The sequence below is a fragment of the Lactuca sativa genome, chromosome 9 (genome assembly GCF_002870075.4).
Source record: "Lactuca sativa cultivar Salinas chromosome 9, Lsat_Salinas_v11, whole genome shotgun sequence".
NCBI classification, from domain to species: Eukaryota; Viridiplantae; Streptophyta; class Magnoliopsida; order Asterales; family Asteraceae; genus Lactuca; species Lactuca sativa.
In genome coordinates, this window is record NC_056631.2 from 100,055,190 (window position 1) to 100,072,814 (window position 17,625).

The 17,625-nt window shown below is 40.4% G+C and overlaps 1 protein-coding gene across 1 annotated transcript; it reads left to right on the forward strand.

Annotated features, from left to right (window-relative positions):
• Positions 1–12,622: 12,622 nt before the first annotated feature.
• Positions 12,623–14,609, forward strand: LOC111915061 (amidophosphoribosyltransferase, chloroplastic-like). The gene has a single exon (XM_052767156.1). It carries the CDS (start codon positions 12,748–12,750, stop codon positions 14,488–14,490), a length of 1,743 nt encoding a protein of 580 aa, XP_052623116.1. The 5' UTR covers positions 12,623–12,747; the 3' UTR covers positions 14,491–14,609.
• Positions 14,610–17,625: the final 3,016 nt, after the last annotated feature.

Genomic DNA, 17,625 nt, shown 5'->3' on the forward strand with positions numbered 1-17,625 from the left:
TCATCGACCCGCCCAAGCTACGCTCGGCTAGACCCAGTAGTCCCATCGACCCGCCCAAGCTACGCTAGCTAGACCCGAGTCGTAAGCCATGACGCCATCTTACGCCCCGCGTACTCCGGAAGTACGCGCCGCGTACGGGGGTTTCCAGCCCTATAAATAGAAGGCATAAGCTTCGAGTTTAAGCACACATTCACAAACCTCCAGATACTCTCACACTCTTCTAAAGCTCCAGAGACCATTCCATCACCTCGATTTCCGCACTCGAGCCCCCGACGAAAGATTTACGCTGCAGGAATCCCCGAAGAGCCGACGACGCAACCATTCGCGGTCGAAGTTCTACTCAACCCTAGCCTCACTCTTCAAACTTAACGAGTGAGTTCATACCCCTACTTTTCAATTCTTTTCACGTTTTAGGGGGGGGGGGAAATACAAGTACATTACAAATCAAAGTATCATTTTTATAATATCGTTCTTATAGAGTGTTGATACAAAAATAACTTTATGTTTTAAAGGGATATTATATCACCAAGTTGTTATTACCAAATGGGAACATACTTTTGACAAACTATAATGAGCATAGTATTCAAGTGATTCATACATTTTACATATACATCTCGACGAATGAAATGCTTTCAAAAGAAGTACAGTCTTTTATCATCGTAAATCTGTTTATACCTAGTAATGTGAGACAGCTTCACGTACGTTTGAGTATGCATTATTAAGTCCTGTATTATATACCATAATCCCTTGTAGGGGGAGCGTGATACTTGTGTATAGATCTATACGGGATTGACAATCCCACACCTAAGCTGTTAGCTACAGCTAGGCCGACAGGCCTGGGGTGACAAATGTCATAACAGTTCCAACGCCTGAAGAACGTTGTTACAGGCCAACAATGTCATTAGCATGGTTATAAAACTCACATAAAAGTATAAAAACAAGTTAGATTTACGAGATTCATATATGCATTTCAGTTTTCCATTTTATCGTTAATACAAATTTTATCACTATTATCCAAGTATGGAAAACACAAACGCACTCCAACACGGGAAACTTTTCAAATCATTTATAGAATATATTGGATTTTTCTGAAAACCTCGTTCATCGGTTTACTATCAAAAAGGACATACTTTTTCAATACAAAACGCTTATGAACTCACCAACTTAATTGTTGACATTTTTCGAAACCACTTGTATTTCTCAGGGAATCAGTAATACAGGTAACTACCAGCTTTTGGAGAAAGGAACACTAAGGATGTTTTATTATGGAACATTTATCATCTCATTGTAATATTCTTTTGCTATTATGTATAACGCAACAACATACGTTTTCATTATATATGTGATGGTTGTGTTACTTTCTTTACAATATTCAATGGTTGTGATACTACGTGAAGTCATCCACCCCCGAATGTTTCCGCCATTATGGTTTGGGGGTGTGACAGATTGGTATCAGAGCATTGTTTATAGTGAACTAAGTATATCGAACCACATACGATATACAAACTATAAATACAAAGGGGACCAAAAACCCTCTGATGAAACATTTTCATGAACAAAATACTTTCTTTTAAAGATATACATTTTTAAAAGCATGCATTAATCTCGTATCATAACAAGTTTTACTAAAAAGTATTAAGGCAAGTTACGACACTACGATTGAGCCTCGGGGTATGTAATTAGGTCGAGAATAAATATAGCCTGATCAACTATATTTATCCTGGGTTTGACCAACGTACGTCGAGGAATGGTTATAGGGGACAACAAGCCAAGAACTTACCAAATACAAATTAATTTAGTTTCGCCAAATTGAAATATTATAGGAGTATTATTAAAAATAGTTGTACAAATTATAGTTAAAAATAGTAAGTCGTTAAATAGAATTTTCTTTTCTTATAAAGTTCTCATACATCCATCCTAGTACAGACAAATGGCCGGATTCCATTTACCAGGAGATCCCTACTACCCAAACCAAGGCAACGATGGTTGGATAGAAGAAGATCCGGAGGAAGACCCAGAGGAAATCGAAGAAGAGGTCGAGGAAGAACCCGAAGGGGTTATCGAGGGAGAATTTGAAGTCGAAGTCGGGGAGGAATTCGAAGTCGACGAAGAGATCGAGGAGATTTCTAGCGGGACAGACTCCGAGCCAGAAGTGTACGACCCTCCCATCCCTTATCCTCCCGAAATCAGACCATATCAATCGGGACCCATTCCCATGTGGGGAAGTCACCTCTACTACTGGAGCCGCCAACAAGGTGTACGCCCTCCTTTCGGCATGTGCCGAGATTTTTACAATGTCAGTGGGGGAAGCTCAGCTGATCGAGCACTCCCTGTTCTTGTGAACGCTATAGCTACCCAGAACTACGAGACGGACAGGCAAGCAACCAGAGTTCGCGAGGTCAATGCTGCTACCCAAGGTAACGCCGCTGACATCCGCCGTTTGGAAGGACTACATGAGAATACCCAAATCTACACGGGGACACTTCAGAACCAAATGATAACGGCTCTGGCAGATATAAGAGAAATGAAGGAACAACAAGCAGATCTCGAGAGGCGACTAATGGGATTCAAACGGTCGGATGCCGAATCTAGCTCCAAACGCCGCAAGTAGAGCTTGTTCGATGCCCAACAATTTTGTTATAGATTAGGATTTCGGATAAAAGTTTTTCCCTTATTTCCCTTGTTTTCCCTGTTGTATCCGTAATCGGAGATCTCTAGGAGGATCAAATTTTTCCCGAACAAGTTATGCAATGTAACACACCTCAGGTGTGACCTATATGTATAAATATGAAGTATTTCTTATTATATACCTCTCAAAAGTTGCGAGTTTTAAAATTTCTATGCCTACCTTGAAACCATAAACTAAAGTCAAAACAAATTACAAGATACAACTAACTCTCGATTGTCAAAACATTAGAAACTTATAGTATTCATTCTTATTTTTCTCTACCAGAACATGCCTCCTCGTAGATCAACACGCAGAAACTCAACTTCAACACCACCTCCACCACCTCCTCCAATTATGGACACCGTTATGTTCCAGACTTATGTAACCGCCGCTGTAACTGCAGCAATGGCACAAATGAGCAACAACGGATCGGGGGGAGGAACAAACAGTTTTACAAATGGCCAAGGTCAAAGCCGTTCAGGGGTATGCACTTACAAAGACTTCACCAACGGAAAACCTATTCCCTTTTACGGGACTGGGGGAGTTTTGGCTCTATCTCAATGGATAGAGAAAACGGAAGCTGTATTCGAAATCTGTGCATGTCCTGAAGAAAGCAAAGTAAAGTTTGCCGCTTTTACTTTCTCTGAACGCGCCCTGACATGGTGGAACGGCCACGTCCAGACACTAACCCTGGTGGTGGCAAACTCCATGGGTTGGGAAAACCTGAAAAGAATGCTCCTTCGAGAATATTGCCCAAGAGGCGAGATTCAGAAGCTTGAACAGGAATTGTGGAACCTCTCGATGGTAGGTTTGGACATAGCTGGTTACACCAACAGGTTCAGTGACTTAATAACGCTTTGCCCAGGCATGTTAACCCTGGAGATCCAAAAGGTCGAGAGATACATCTGGGGACTATCACCCCAACTTCGTGGAAGTGTGCTAGCTTCCAGACCCTTGACTTTCGCCAGCGCCAAGGAACTAGCGCAATCTCTTGTTGATCATGGTGTCTGTCAAGGAGTCGCGGCTATTGTGGCTGAACCCACCAAAGGGAACAGCAACAATGAAATCAATGCCAACAACAACAACAAAAAGAAACTTTGGAACAAAAGGAAGTGACAAACTTCGCAAGAACCTTCAAAGAAGTAAATGGTCGCGGTTCATGCTGCTACTACCCCCACCACAACTCCTGCTACCTCTGCGCCAACAAAACCATATGCGGGAATTCTGCCCAAGTGCAGCAAGTGCAACTACCATCACCATGGTATTTGTCGCGAGATGCACTGCAAAAACTGCGACAGGAAAGGGCACACAGCCCGTTTCTGTAAAGCACCGGCACGACCAATCACTCAAGTTTCTGGCACTGGAGTAAGCCGGGCGTGTTATGGGTGTGGAGAGACTGGACACTTCAGGAGGGATTGTCCCAAGGAAAGAAATATTGGCGGTGTGGGGAGAGTGCTGGCAGTAGGACAGAGAGAAGCAATAGCGGACCCCACGGTGGTTACGGGTACGTTTCTACTCAACAACACTTATGCATGCATACTTTTTGACTGCGGTGCGGAGAGAAGTTTTGTGAGTCATAAATTCAAACATCTACTTAATCAAAAACCCCAACCACTCAATAAAATATTCACTGTAGAAATGGCAAACGGTAAAACAGAACACGCAAACGATTTGTACGTAGGGTGCACACTAAGTTTAAACGAGCGCTTGTTTCGAGTCGATCTTATGCCCATTTCCATAAGAAGTTTCGATGTCATCATCGGTATGGACTGGTTGAGCCTTCACGATGCCGATATCCTTTGCCACGAAAGGGCCGTTCGCCTAAATCTGCCAAACGGCGAAACTCTGGTCATTTATGGCGACAAACCTAGTTCAAGTTTACAAATCATTTCCTGTATTAAAGCACAAAAATACCTTCGTAAGGAATATCATGCCTTTCTAGCCCACGTAGTAGACAAGAAACGAGAATCGAAAATCATTAAAGATATTCCGGAAGTCTGCAACTTCCCGGATGTTTTCCCAGAAGATCTTCCAGGAATCCCACCGGAACGTCAAGTCGAGTTCAGAATCGACTTAATCCCCGGGGCTACCCCTGTAGCAAAGTCGCCTTACCGTTTAGCCCCAGCCGAGATGCAGGAACTATCCAGTCAATTAAACGAGTTGCTGAGCAAGGGATTCATCAGACCGAGCTTCTCACCATGGGGAGCGCCAGTCCTATTTGTGAAGAAGAAGGACGGATCCTTTCGCATGTGCATCGATTATCGGGAGCTAAACAAACTCACGATCAAGAACCGATATCCCTTACCGCGCATAGACGATCTATTCGACCAACTTCAGGGAGCAAGCTACTTCTCAAAGATCGATCTAAGATCTGGTTATCACCAACTGCGAGTACTGGAAGGAGACATCCCCAAAACGGCTTTCCGAACACGTTATGGTCACTACGAATTTGTAGTAATGCCCTTCGGATTGACGAATGCTCCAGCAGTGTTCATGGACTTAATGAACCGAGTATGTCGTCCCTTCCTGGATAAATTCGTGATCGTATTCATAGATGATATACTCATCTATTCAAGAAGCCAGGAAGAACATAGCCAACATCTCCGCCAAGTACTGGAAACATTACGAGCAGAGAAACTTTACGCAAAATTTTCCAAATGCGAATTTTGGATTCAGGAAGTGGATTTCCTAGGACATGTTGTAAGTAAAGAAGGAATACACGTGGACCCCTCCAAGATAAAGGCAATAGATAGTTGGACTACTCCAAGAACCCCTACAGAAATCCGGCAATTCTTGGGACTCGCCGGGTATTACCGAAGATTCATACCGAACTTTTCAAAGATTGCCAAGCCACTTACCACCCTAACTCAGAAGAATGTGACCTTCGACTGGGGAGAAAAACAAGACGGCGCATTTCAGACACTAAAGCGAGCCTTATGTAGTGCGCCCATCCTAACCCTGCCAGAGGGAACAGAGGACTTCGTGGTCTATTGTGATGCATCAAACCAAGGACTTGGGTGTGTCTTAATGCAAAGAGGGAAGGTCATCGCCTACGCCTCAAGACAACTAAAGACGCACGAAGTGAACTACACAACGCATGATCTTGAGCTAGGAGCAGTCGTCTTCGCTCTGAAGATATGGAGACACTATCTCTACGGCACAAAATGTACCATCTTCACTGATCATAAAAGCCTCCAACATATCCTCAATCAGAAGGAACTTAACATGAGACAGAGGCGATGGGTAGAACTACTTAGTGATTATGAATGCGAAATTCGATATCACCCCGGAAAGGCTAATGTAGTGGCTGATGCACTCAGTCAAAAGGAGTACTCAGGTCGCCGAGTGAAATCCCTAACTATGACAATCCATTCACACCTGTTCACGCAAATCAAAGAAGCCCAAATAGAAGCCTTGAAATCCGAAAATGTGACAGGAGAAGCCCTAAGGGGAATGGATAAGAACCTTGAGACCAAGAACAACGGAATTCGTTATTTCATGGATCGAATTTGGATACCGAAGTTTGGTGGATTCAGAGAAATCGTTATGGACGAAGCCCATAAAACACGATACTCCATACATCCCGGCTCCGATAAGATGTATCTCGATCTCAAGAAGTTGTACTGGTGGCAAAACATGAAAGCCGAAATTGCTACCTACGTAAGCAAATGCCTGACATGTGCCAAAGTCAAGGTGGAATATCAGAAGCCCTCGGGTTTATTACAACAACCAGAAATACCCGAATGGAAGTGGGAGCGGATAACCATGGATTTCATAACAAAGTTACCCAAGACAACAAGCGGACTCGACACCATTTGGGTAATTGTCGACAGGTTAACTAAGTCAGCACATTTCCTACCGATCAAAGAGACGGATAAATTGGAGAAGTTAACAAGGACATACCTCAGAGAAATTGTACGACTGCATGGTGTGCGTATATCCATTATCTCGGACCGAGATAGCAGATTCACCTCAAGGTTCTGGCAGTCGCTACAAAAAGCTTTGGGGACAAGGCTAGACATGAGTACCGCTTATCATCCACAAACCGACGGCCAGAGTGAGAGAACTATACAAACCCTAGAAGACATGCTGAGAGCTTGCGTAATCGATTTTGGCAAAGCATGGGACACACATCTACCATTGGTCGAGTTCTCGTACAACAATAGCTACCACACCAGTATCAAGGTTGCCCCGTTCGAAGCCCTCTATGGACGCAAATGCAGGTCACCTTTGTGCTGGGCCGAAGTGGGGGACACGCAACTAGCAAAAGGACAAGCAACTGACAACACGCTCACTGGACCAAAAATCATAAGGGAGACTACGGAGAAGATTGTTCAAATCCGAGAACGTCTAAAAGCATCAAGGGATAGACAAAAGAGTTACGCAGATAAAAGACGAAAACCCTTGGAATTCCAAGTTGGAGACCATGTCCTACTCAAAGTCTCACCTTGGAAAGGTTTAATACGCTTCGGAAAACGTGGGAAACTGAACCCTAGATACATCGGACCATTCGAGATCCTTGCCAGGATCGGTCCAGTAGCCTACAAACTTAGACTACCTCAGGAGCTCCACAACGTACACCCTACCTTTCACATATCGAATCTGAAGAAGTGCTTATCCGACGAGACCCTTGTCGTCCCTCTAGACGAAATTGCAATAAATGAAAACCTTCAATTTGTGGAGGAACCAGTAGAGATCATGGATCGGGAAATCAAAAGGACTAAACAAAGCCGCATACCCATTGTAAAGGTCCGCTGGAACGCCAAGCGAGGACCTGAATACACCTGGGAACGCGAGGATCAGATGAAACAAAAGTACCCACATCTTTTTCCTAAAACTGTAAACTCTATCTTAGATTAAATTTCGGGACGAAATTCCCTTAACAGGGGGATGATGTGACAACCCTATTTTTCCCAAAAAGCATTGTAAACACTCGAAAGCTAAAAAGCAACGAAATTAACCTCGAAAATAAAATGTTCAAGTATCTAAGTTGGGATACATCAAATATTAGATATCATGCCAAGGTTTCAAAGAACATAAAGAACGCTCAAAACCGGGTTATATTGAAGAAATTATAACCACTCGTATATTTACGACACGACGTTAAAACATTATTTGACGTAAAAAGTAGAATCTCAATAAAATGCATTTTAGCCCTAAGTATCTAAACTGAAGTCGTAGATCTCGTTGAAAGGTGAGCGTACATAAAAAGATCGCCCAAATTGGACCTCGTATGAAGAAGTTACGAATTTTCAAAGTTTCGTAACAGTAGTAGAGGGCTAAAAACTCGGATTGAAGATCGAGTGTTATTTAGCTATCGCCACTTAAACGGAAGTTGAAGATCTCCTCAGTAGTAATAAAACAATAAAAAGACGAACGAAAACCGACGTCGAATAAAGAACCTATGAATTTTTAACGAACTTTAGGAGGCCCGGCCTATTAAAAATATATCATTAAAAATAAAGTCAAAAGTAGCTGACGGAGTCTAAAGGAAAGTTGTAGAGCATAATTTCACCTACGCGTGGATATAAAGAACGCGAAAAACGGAGCTCGTACGCGAAAGTTACGTAATTTAGAAGTCGGAAGCAGGGATTACGCCCCGCGTACTAGACCCAGAGTCGAGTCTCATCGACCCGCCCAAGCTACGCTCGGCTAGACCCAGTAGTCCCATCGACCCGCCCAAGCTACGCTAGCTAGACCCGAGTCGTAAGCCATGACGCCATCTTACGCCCCGCGTACTCCGGAAGTACGCGCCGCGTACGGGGGTTTCCAGCCCTATAAATAGAAGGCATAAGCTTCGAGTTTAAGCACACATTCACAAACCTCCAGATACTCTCACACTCTTCTAAAGCTCCAGAGACCATTCCATCACCTCGATTTCCGCACTCGAGCCCCCGACGAAAGATTTACGCTGCAGGAATCCCCGAAGAGCCGACGACGCAACCATTCGCGGTCGAAGTTCTACTCAACCCTAGCCTCACTCTTCAAACTTAACGAGTGAGTTCATACCCCTACTTTTCAATTCTTTTCACGTTTTAGGGGGGGGGGGGGGGGAAATACAAGTACATTACAAATCAAAGTATCATTTTTATAATATCGTTCTTATAGAGTGTTGATACAAAAATAACTTTATGTTTTAAAGGGATATTATATCACCAAGTTGTTATTACCAAATGGGAACATACTTTTGACAAACTATAATGAGCATAGTATTCAAGTGATTCATACATTTTACATATACATCTCGACGAATGAAATGCTTTCAAAAGAAGTACAGTCTTTTATCATCGTAAATCTGTTTATACCTAGTAATGTGAGACAGCTTCACGTACGTTTGAGTATGCATTATTAAGTCCTGTATTATATACCATAATCCCTTGTAGGGGGAGCGTGATACTTGTGTATAGATCTATACGGGATTGACAATCCCACACCTAAGCTGTTAGCTACAGCTAGGCCGACAGGCCTGGGGTGACAAATGTCATAACAGTTCCAACGCCTGAAGAACGTTGTTACAGGCCAACAATGTCATTAGCATGGTTATAAAACTCACATAAAAGTATAAAAACAAGTTAGATTTACGAGATTCATATATGCATTTCAGTTTTCCATTTTATCGTTAATACAAATTTTATCACTATTATCCAAGTATGGAAAACACAAACGCACTCCAATACGGGAAACTTTTCAAATCATTTATAGAATATATTGGATTTTTCTGAAAACCTCGTTCATCGGTTTACTATCAAAAAGGACATACTTTTTCAATACAAAACGCTTATGAACTCACCAACTTAATTGTTGACATTTTTCGAAACCACTTGTATTTCTCAGGGAATCAGTAATACAGGTAACCACTAGCTTTTGGAGAAAGGAACACTAAGGATGTTTTATTATGGAACATTTATCATCTCATTGTAATATTCTTTTGCTATTATGTATAACGCAACAACATACATTTTCATTATATATGTGATGGTTGTGTTACTTTCTTTACAATATTCAATGGTTGTGATACTACGTGAAGTCATCCACCCCCGAATGTTTCCGCCATTCTGGTTTGGGGGTGTGACATATTGGCCTCCGCACAAAGCGGATAAGCCTCAACCGCCAAACGACATGTGCACATATAACAGATAATCACATAACAGTCTATGGACAAACAACCGATCTAACATATCATACCACATAACACATAATACCATCCTATCTACCAGGATACGAGATAACATATCAGACCGCATACTACATAATACCATCCTATTTACCAGGATACCGACCTAACAGATCATACTACCATAACATATCCAAATAACAATCCAAAGCGACGACCTTGGTGTCTTAGACCCTTGAGTATAGTGAGGATAACTCACCTCACAACTGACGCGATGAAGTGATAAGCTCAACTCTTGGATCACCGTCATAAACTCCACCACCTACATTCATCATAGAACCATATCCATAAATTTCCAAATTCCCAAAATGCCCCTAGAAGTCAACTAGTCAACCCTTGGTCAAAGTCAAAGTCAACGGTCATGGTCAACAGTCCATGTTGACCTCAACTCGTCGAGTACAACCAACCACTCACCGAGTTCCTTGCATAACTCATCAACTCGCGATTCACTTAAGTGACTCATCGAGTTCCTAATGTTTGTGGCAGTAAACTCCTTGGCCAACTCGACGAGTTTCCCTACAACTCACTGAGTTCATGCGTGTCCAAAGGTTAGGAAAACCTTAGCTAACTCGCCGAGCCACTCTACCGACTCGCCGAGCCCACAACAATCTTGATCGGACTCGTTGAGTTAACCATGAAACTCGCCGAGTCCCTCTAGCTCTTCATCCATTCAGATGCTTTTTTAAGCCATGATAAGGTTCCAATTGCAGATCCAATTCCCTAAGGCATGTTTATCATATAAAGTTTCAAACTTTACGTGCATGCAAGGCTCTAAAGACCCTAAATGACAAATCCAAGCTTGTAATGGGGTTTTACACCTAAGGAGAGTCTCATACTTGCAAATGTTGGAAGCTTTGTGGACTTAAAGACCCAAGAGAGCTCAGATCTGAAGTTGCAACTTCAGATCTTACCTCATACAAAAGAAAAGCTTCCTAATATGCTAGAAAAGCTGTAAACTTCACCCAAATGAGATTTAGAAGGAAAAGAGGCCAAGATAACGACATGATACCTACAATTGATGCTAACAGAGGTAGATTTATGATCCCCACTCGTTCCTTGCTTCTAGTCACTTGTTCTCCAAGCTCTTCTCACTAAGAATCCTCTTCCAAAGCTTAAAACACCTAAATGGAGCACACACACTTGAATTAGGGTTTGCTGAGCTCTCACGAGACTGTAAGGAGGCCAAAGGAGGAAAATGATCTCTTAAATAGGGTGCAAAACCCTGGAAATTATTCATCCTCCAGCTTCTACTCGTCGAGTCTCTTCTTGGACTCCGCGAGTAGGTCACTTAAACACGTAGACCAGCTCGCTGCTACTCGACGAGTCAGGACAACCAACTCGTCGAGTAGACCTTGAAATCATTAAAAAATTATAACCATAAATCAATACCTGAGAATCAGGGCGTTACATTTTGAGAAACAGTTTACGACTGTAATTCCTATTTTAAAAATGAAAAATTTTATCTGGATTTTTGGGCTGTTACGTATAGAGTCAGATTCTTTTGAGAACCAAAAGATTTGTGAGAACTTGCGAACTCATAATGAACTCATCATTTTTCAACACCAAAAACACAAATCTTCTCCAAATGGTGCGTCTAAGCCATATCTAGGCTAAAAAAGATTAAAAAAAAAGATTTGACGATTTTTTTTGTATGACTATTGATGAACACAATCAACAGATGTACAGACTCCTGATGAGCACAATCAACAATCATATGGACCGTGGATGTGCATAATCAGTAGTCATATGAACTGTTGATTGCTCATAAACAGTCCATATGGATGTTGATTGTGATCATCAGCAGTCCGTACAACTGCTGATTGTGCATACATGCAAATTTCGAAAATAAATAAAAAAAATTGTCAAATCTTTTTTTTAGCCTAGATATGACTTAGATGCATCATTTGGAGTAGATTCATGTTTTTAGTGTTAAAAAATGATGAGTTGATTATGAATTCGCAAGTTCACATATTTTTTTGTTCCCACAATAACTCAGCTATATATATATATATATATATATATATATATATATATATATATATATATATATATATATATATATATATATATATATATATATATATATAAAGGACAATAAATTTGATAGTAAAAATAAAATGTCAAACGGTATAGCCATATATATATATATATATATATATATATATATATATATATATATATATATATATATATATATATATAAATAAAGGACAATAAATTTGATAGTAAAAATAAAATGTCAAACGCCTATACCGTATAATAAAAAAGAATTATGATGAAAAAATGATATGAATACTTAATGGCCGTAAACAAACCGAACATTCGACGAACCATTCGGTGGAAAGTTTGTTTATATTTATTTATTTAATAAACGAACAAACATGAGCACAAATTCTTGTTCGTTTAGTTAAACAAACAAAACATGAACCAATGAACTGTAGTCCAACGGTATCTGGTGTTGTCATCCCACTTTGTGGTTGGGGGTTCAAGTCTTGTCATGGATATAAGTGTTTTAAATAGTAGCTTATGAATGTGTTTGATTTGCCGTTAAAATAAAAAATAAACAAATATGAATAATAATTTTATTCGTTCATTCATTAATATTGTTTATTTAATTTCTATCACAAACGAATGAACATAAAGAAGGAATATGAACATTCATTAGTATTGTTTGTTTACGTACGATTAATTTAAACGGCGAAAATTAATAAGCAGTTATTCGTGATTGGTTCGGTTTTTTTAGCCACGCTCTAACCTAATAAAATCACACTCCAGTCAAGCGCTCTAACGTAATAAAATCACCCTCCAGTCAAACATCATTCGTCCGGGAACATAAAAACACCAAAACCTAGCCCACTTTGGCTATTCATAGCCCGTATTCGCCCTTCGCTGCTCTCCTTCCACAATGGCCTCCGCCACCGCCGCTACAGCCGCCTCAATTTCCCACCGTTCCCCTCTCTGTAAATCCGTGGACAAACCATCTCCTGCCTTCTCTAAACCCACCCTCAAACCTCTACACAAAACATTGTCGTTCACTCTCACCCACAAAATCCGTTCAACAACCGCCGCTAAAAATCCAATCTCCGACGTTATTTCATCATCGGAATCATACCCAGATGAAGAGGATTTAGTATTCGATAACGACGATAAGCCTCGTGAAGAGTGCGGGGTTGTGGGTATCTACGGTGACCCAGAAGCGTCACGTCTCTGCTACTTGGCTCTCCACGCCCTCCAACACCGGGGTCAAGAAGGCGCCGGGATAGTCACCGCCACAGCCGAGGGCGTCCTCAAATCCGTCACCGGCGTCGGCCTCGTCTCAGAAGTCTTCAACCAATCAAAACTCGACCAACTCCCTGGAGACAACGCAATAGGGCACGTCCGGTACTCCACCGCCGGTCAATCCATGCTAAAAAACGTCCAGCCCTTCGTCGCCGGTTACCGGTTTGGTCGCGTCGGTGTGGCGCATAACGGAAATCTGGTAAATTATCAAACCCTAAGAGCTGAGCTAGAAGAAAACGGCTCAATTTTTGGAACTAGTTCAGATACTGAAGTTGTTCTGCATCTAATCGCCATATCTAAACAAAGACCCTTCTTTCTAAGAATCGTTGAAGCTTGTGAAAAGCTGAAAGGAGCTTATTCCATGGTGTTTATAACAGAAGACAAATTAGTCGCAGTTCGTGACCCATTTGGATTCCGGCCATTAGTAATGGGAAAACGAAGCAATGGCGCCATAGTTTTCGCATCAGAAACCTGCGCTCTAGATCTTATCGAAGCTAAATACGAAAGAGAAGTTAACCCAGGTGAAGTTCTAATCGTCGACAAAGACGGCATCCAATCCCTCTGTTTAATGCCACACCCAGAACCCAAATCATGCATCTTCGAACACATCTATTTCTCTCTACCCAACTCCGTCGTGTTCGGGAAATCCGTCTACGACTCCCGCCGGCAATTTGGGGAAATCCTAGCCACAGAGTCGCCGGTCGACTGTGACGTGGTGATTGCAGTCCCAGATTCCGGCGTGGTGGCGGCGATAGGGTACGCAAACAAAGCCGGAGTTCCATTCCAACAAGGATTAATCCGCTCACATTACGTTGGTCGGACATTCATCGAACCCTCTCAAAGGATTCGTGATTTTGGGGTGAAATTGAAGCTTTCACCAGTAAGAGCGGTTTTGGAGGGAAAACGGGTGGTGGTGGTGGACGATTCCATTGTCAGAGGGACAACATCATCAAAAATAGTCCGATTATTAAAAGAAGCAGGTGCAAAAGAGGTTCATATGAGGATCGCAAGTCCTCCAATCATTGCATCTTGTTATTATGGTGTTGATACACCAAGTCCTGAAGAATTGATATCAAATCGAATGAGTGTTGAGGAGATTCGGGAATTTATCGGGGCAGATTCTTTGGCGTTTCTTGAAATTGATAGTTTGAAGAAGATGTTGAAGGGAGATTCAAAGAATTTTTGTTATGCGTGTTTTTCTGGGGATTATCCTGTGATTCCAAGTGGGATTGTGAAAAGGGTTGGGGATTTTGTGGATGATGGGTTGAATGGGAGTATTGGGTCGATTGATGGGGGGTGGCTTCAAGGATCTAAAGAAAACAAAGGGGAGGATTTGGATGTGAATTATGAAGAACAAGTTCCTGTTTGATCTTTTTTGGTGTTTCTTGATCTTGGTTTTACTATGAAACTTTTTCAATTTTTTTTTTGTCTTGAAGGTGGTATTACGAAATATATGATCTATGATATGATCTACGAATAATCTTAGTATATTGGTTTACTAGGTGTGAGACACGGGTTTATTAAAAAAAAGTTTAGCATTGACCTCTTTTATTTTTGGAAAAGGTGAGGTAATGTAACACATTGGTAATCCAACTTCTTATTGTAGTTGTAGGGTAACATTGGCTAATGTATAGAATGTGTTTGCAAAAGGATAAATCTCTCATTGATTTTCATGATTCTTTTGATACAAAATGAGAATGATAGGATTTTTGAGTTTTGAGATATGAAATTGTTTAAAAGCTTGTTTTCAACTTTTCATTTCCCCCCGTTAAGTTTCTTTAAAGTAGATTAATTGTGAGCAATAGCAATGTGATTGTTTATACTTGGCTGGAAATAACAATGTACTTTCAGCCCTTTTTAAAAATCGCAATGTATTTAAGCCTCTTTTCCAACTTTATACTTTCTCCGGTTAAAAATGGTCTTGGTGATTTAAGTCGCTCACAAAGTAACAATAATGACATGACCCTCCTTTGTAAACAAGTTATTGCAATTACATGTTTTCTTGTTTTTATTATTCTTTTTTGACGAAAAATGACAAAAAATGCCCTTTCCAATTACATGTTTTCTAGGTTTTTAACATCCAAGAATTCTATCATTTTTTCCTTCCCCAATCCATGCAAAATCTCTAAAAGAGGTAATAAAAAGACCAAAATACTTTTTTTCTTTTCATTTTAACCCATCATTTGTACCTGCCACTATTACCATTATTCCAGACTTTTATGCTTGTTGTTTTTGAACCAAGTATTCTAATTCTTTATAATGTGCCAAAAATGTCATTTCCAATTATTTTAAAATCCAAAAAATTCTTAATTTTTGCTTGTAGTATTGTATCAAGTACATCAAAATAGCTTGAAAAGAAACAAAAACCATTGAAGGCCATAACCACCTTTTATTGATATGTTGAATTTTGTTTTTCTCTCATGAATCTTGTTTTAATCATTTCTATCATACCAATTTTCCACAAAATACTAAAAGTACCGGTCCTTTTTAATTCTTGCAATCTTTGATATAAATCAAGTTCAGACAATTCATGATTTTAAATCGCACCCTATACCAAAATACCTACATTTTATTTTTATTACTTCTCCAAATAATCATCTTTTATTATTATTCACCCAAAACTCAAAAGTAATCATACTTTGAGTCTTCAAGGATCCTCTTTCCTTCTACTTTTATTAGTTAAACCCCATAGCATAATAATAAAAGTACAAAAATGGTCTTTCCTCTTATTCTTGCACTATCTTTTGATCCTAAAAAAAACACAATTATTCAATAAATGACCAATGTACACCAAGAAATCTAATTCTTAACTGGATTGGAATAAAATAATTTAAAAATAACAGTTAGTAAATGGAAGCAGGTTATGATAACTCCTAACCCTTTAAGGTTTACCAAGGAAGAAAGTGTAAGGCTTAATTGAAGAATAGCCCAAGGGAATGATTATTTATCAGGTTTGCTGGGAGTAGGAGTGTAAATCTGTCTTTTACTTATTATGTTGGTCAACTTGTTATGTTCGTGCCACTATCTCTGTGCGTTTAGCTTTTTGAGTGGGGATGTAAAATCCTTTCCTTTGTCCGGATCGATTTGTCTTATTCTCCTGCCAGAGGGTATTTATATGTTGTCTTTGTTCTTTTAGGGTTTGTAAAAATTATTGTAAAGTTCTTCTAGAACCTGGAGATTTTCCCCTCTCTCGAATATGGGGCTATCAGTTTGAATATTCAGTGCATACATTCATATGTTACTATTCCATTGATATGTATTGGGTTACTTTTACTCTTTATGTCCAGGATTAGAGCAATTGAGCTTTTAAAGAGGGAGTTGTTAAGAAGTCGGAGGATCAAGTGGGGATAATGCAGATTTAGCTTCAATATCATAATGTTGATATTCAAGAAATGGAGTTAAGGATGGATATCCCCCTTCAATGAAAATAGGAGACAACTTATAACCAATAGGAGTCTAAAACAACCATGAACAAGGTGCTAGAAAGATTGGATTTCATGGCTAGAACCGGAAGAGGCAACTCAAATGCTCATCAGTCTAGCACCACAACTTTAGTCTAGCACCACAACTCTAGAAGGTAACCCCATGAAAAAGAACAAAGGTATTGGAAGCTCAGTGGTGATAGGTTTCGACAATGTAGGGTTCAGCCACATCGGCTTCAACTGGGGAACTGGGGGAATCATCTCTGGGACACTTTGAAAGTACAATTCATGTATCAACACACTTTATCAGAATGATGGAGGGAGAACATGAGGTCGTTATGAGTACATATATCAGAAGATTGACATGCCAACATTTGATATTGCAAGCGGATCGGTATTTTGTGATATACCAACTGTTAGATGAAAAGAAGATAGAAGCAACAATCCTTTGTCTTAGTGGGGAATGTGTTAGCTTGGTTCAGATGGTCTAACATGCGATAAATACATGGGAGGAGATGAAAGAGGTGTTTCTCAAAAGATTCTGACCGATCCACGACGACGACTTGTATGAGAAATGGTATGCTCTCGAACAAACTGGAACCACATAGGAGTATGTAAGACGTTTCATTGAGTTGTCAACGCTGTTAAATGAGGTGACAGACTGAGTCGCTTTGGGGGATTTCTTGGACGGACTGAACCCCACATCAAGATTGAATTGCGAATGTGGGCAATGCGTGAATTGCGTGGTGCAATCGAGTTAGACCAACAAATTAAAGAAAAAAATCCAAGCTCTAAAACAAAGTGGATTTGGATCTCTGGTAACCTGATTCCCTAATAACTCAACATCCACAATGTTATGTCAATTTGGGGGAAACTTAAAAAGCTATATCTATGGGGCGTGGTCTCGAACAGGTGCGATGACCCATCAATATCATAATCTTAAAAGACCGTCGCTTGACTAAAGCTCATACCAACGATAAGAGGGCTCGAGGGCTATGACATAGATGTGATGATAAATGGATAAATGGAACGTCTGTAAAACCTAAGTGAGCGTGATACTGGTGGATGAAGACGAAGATACA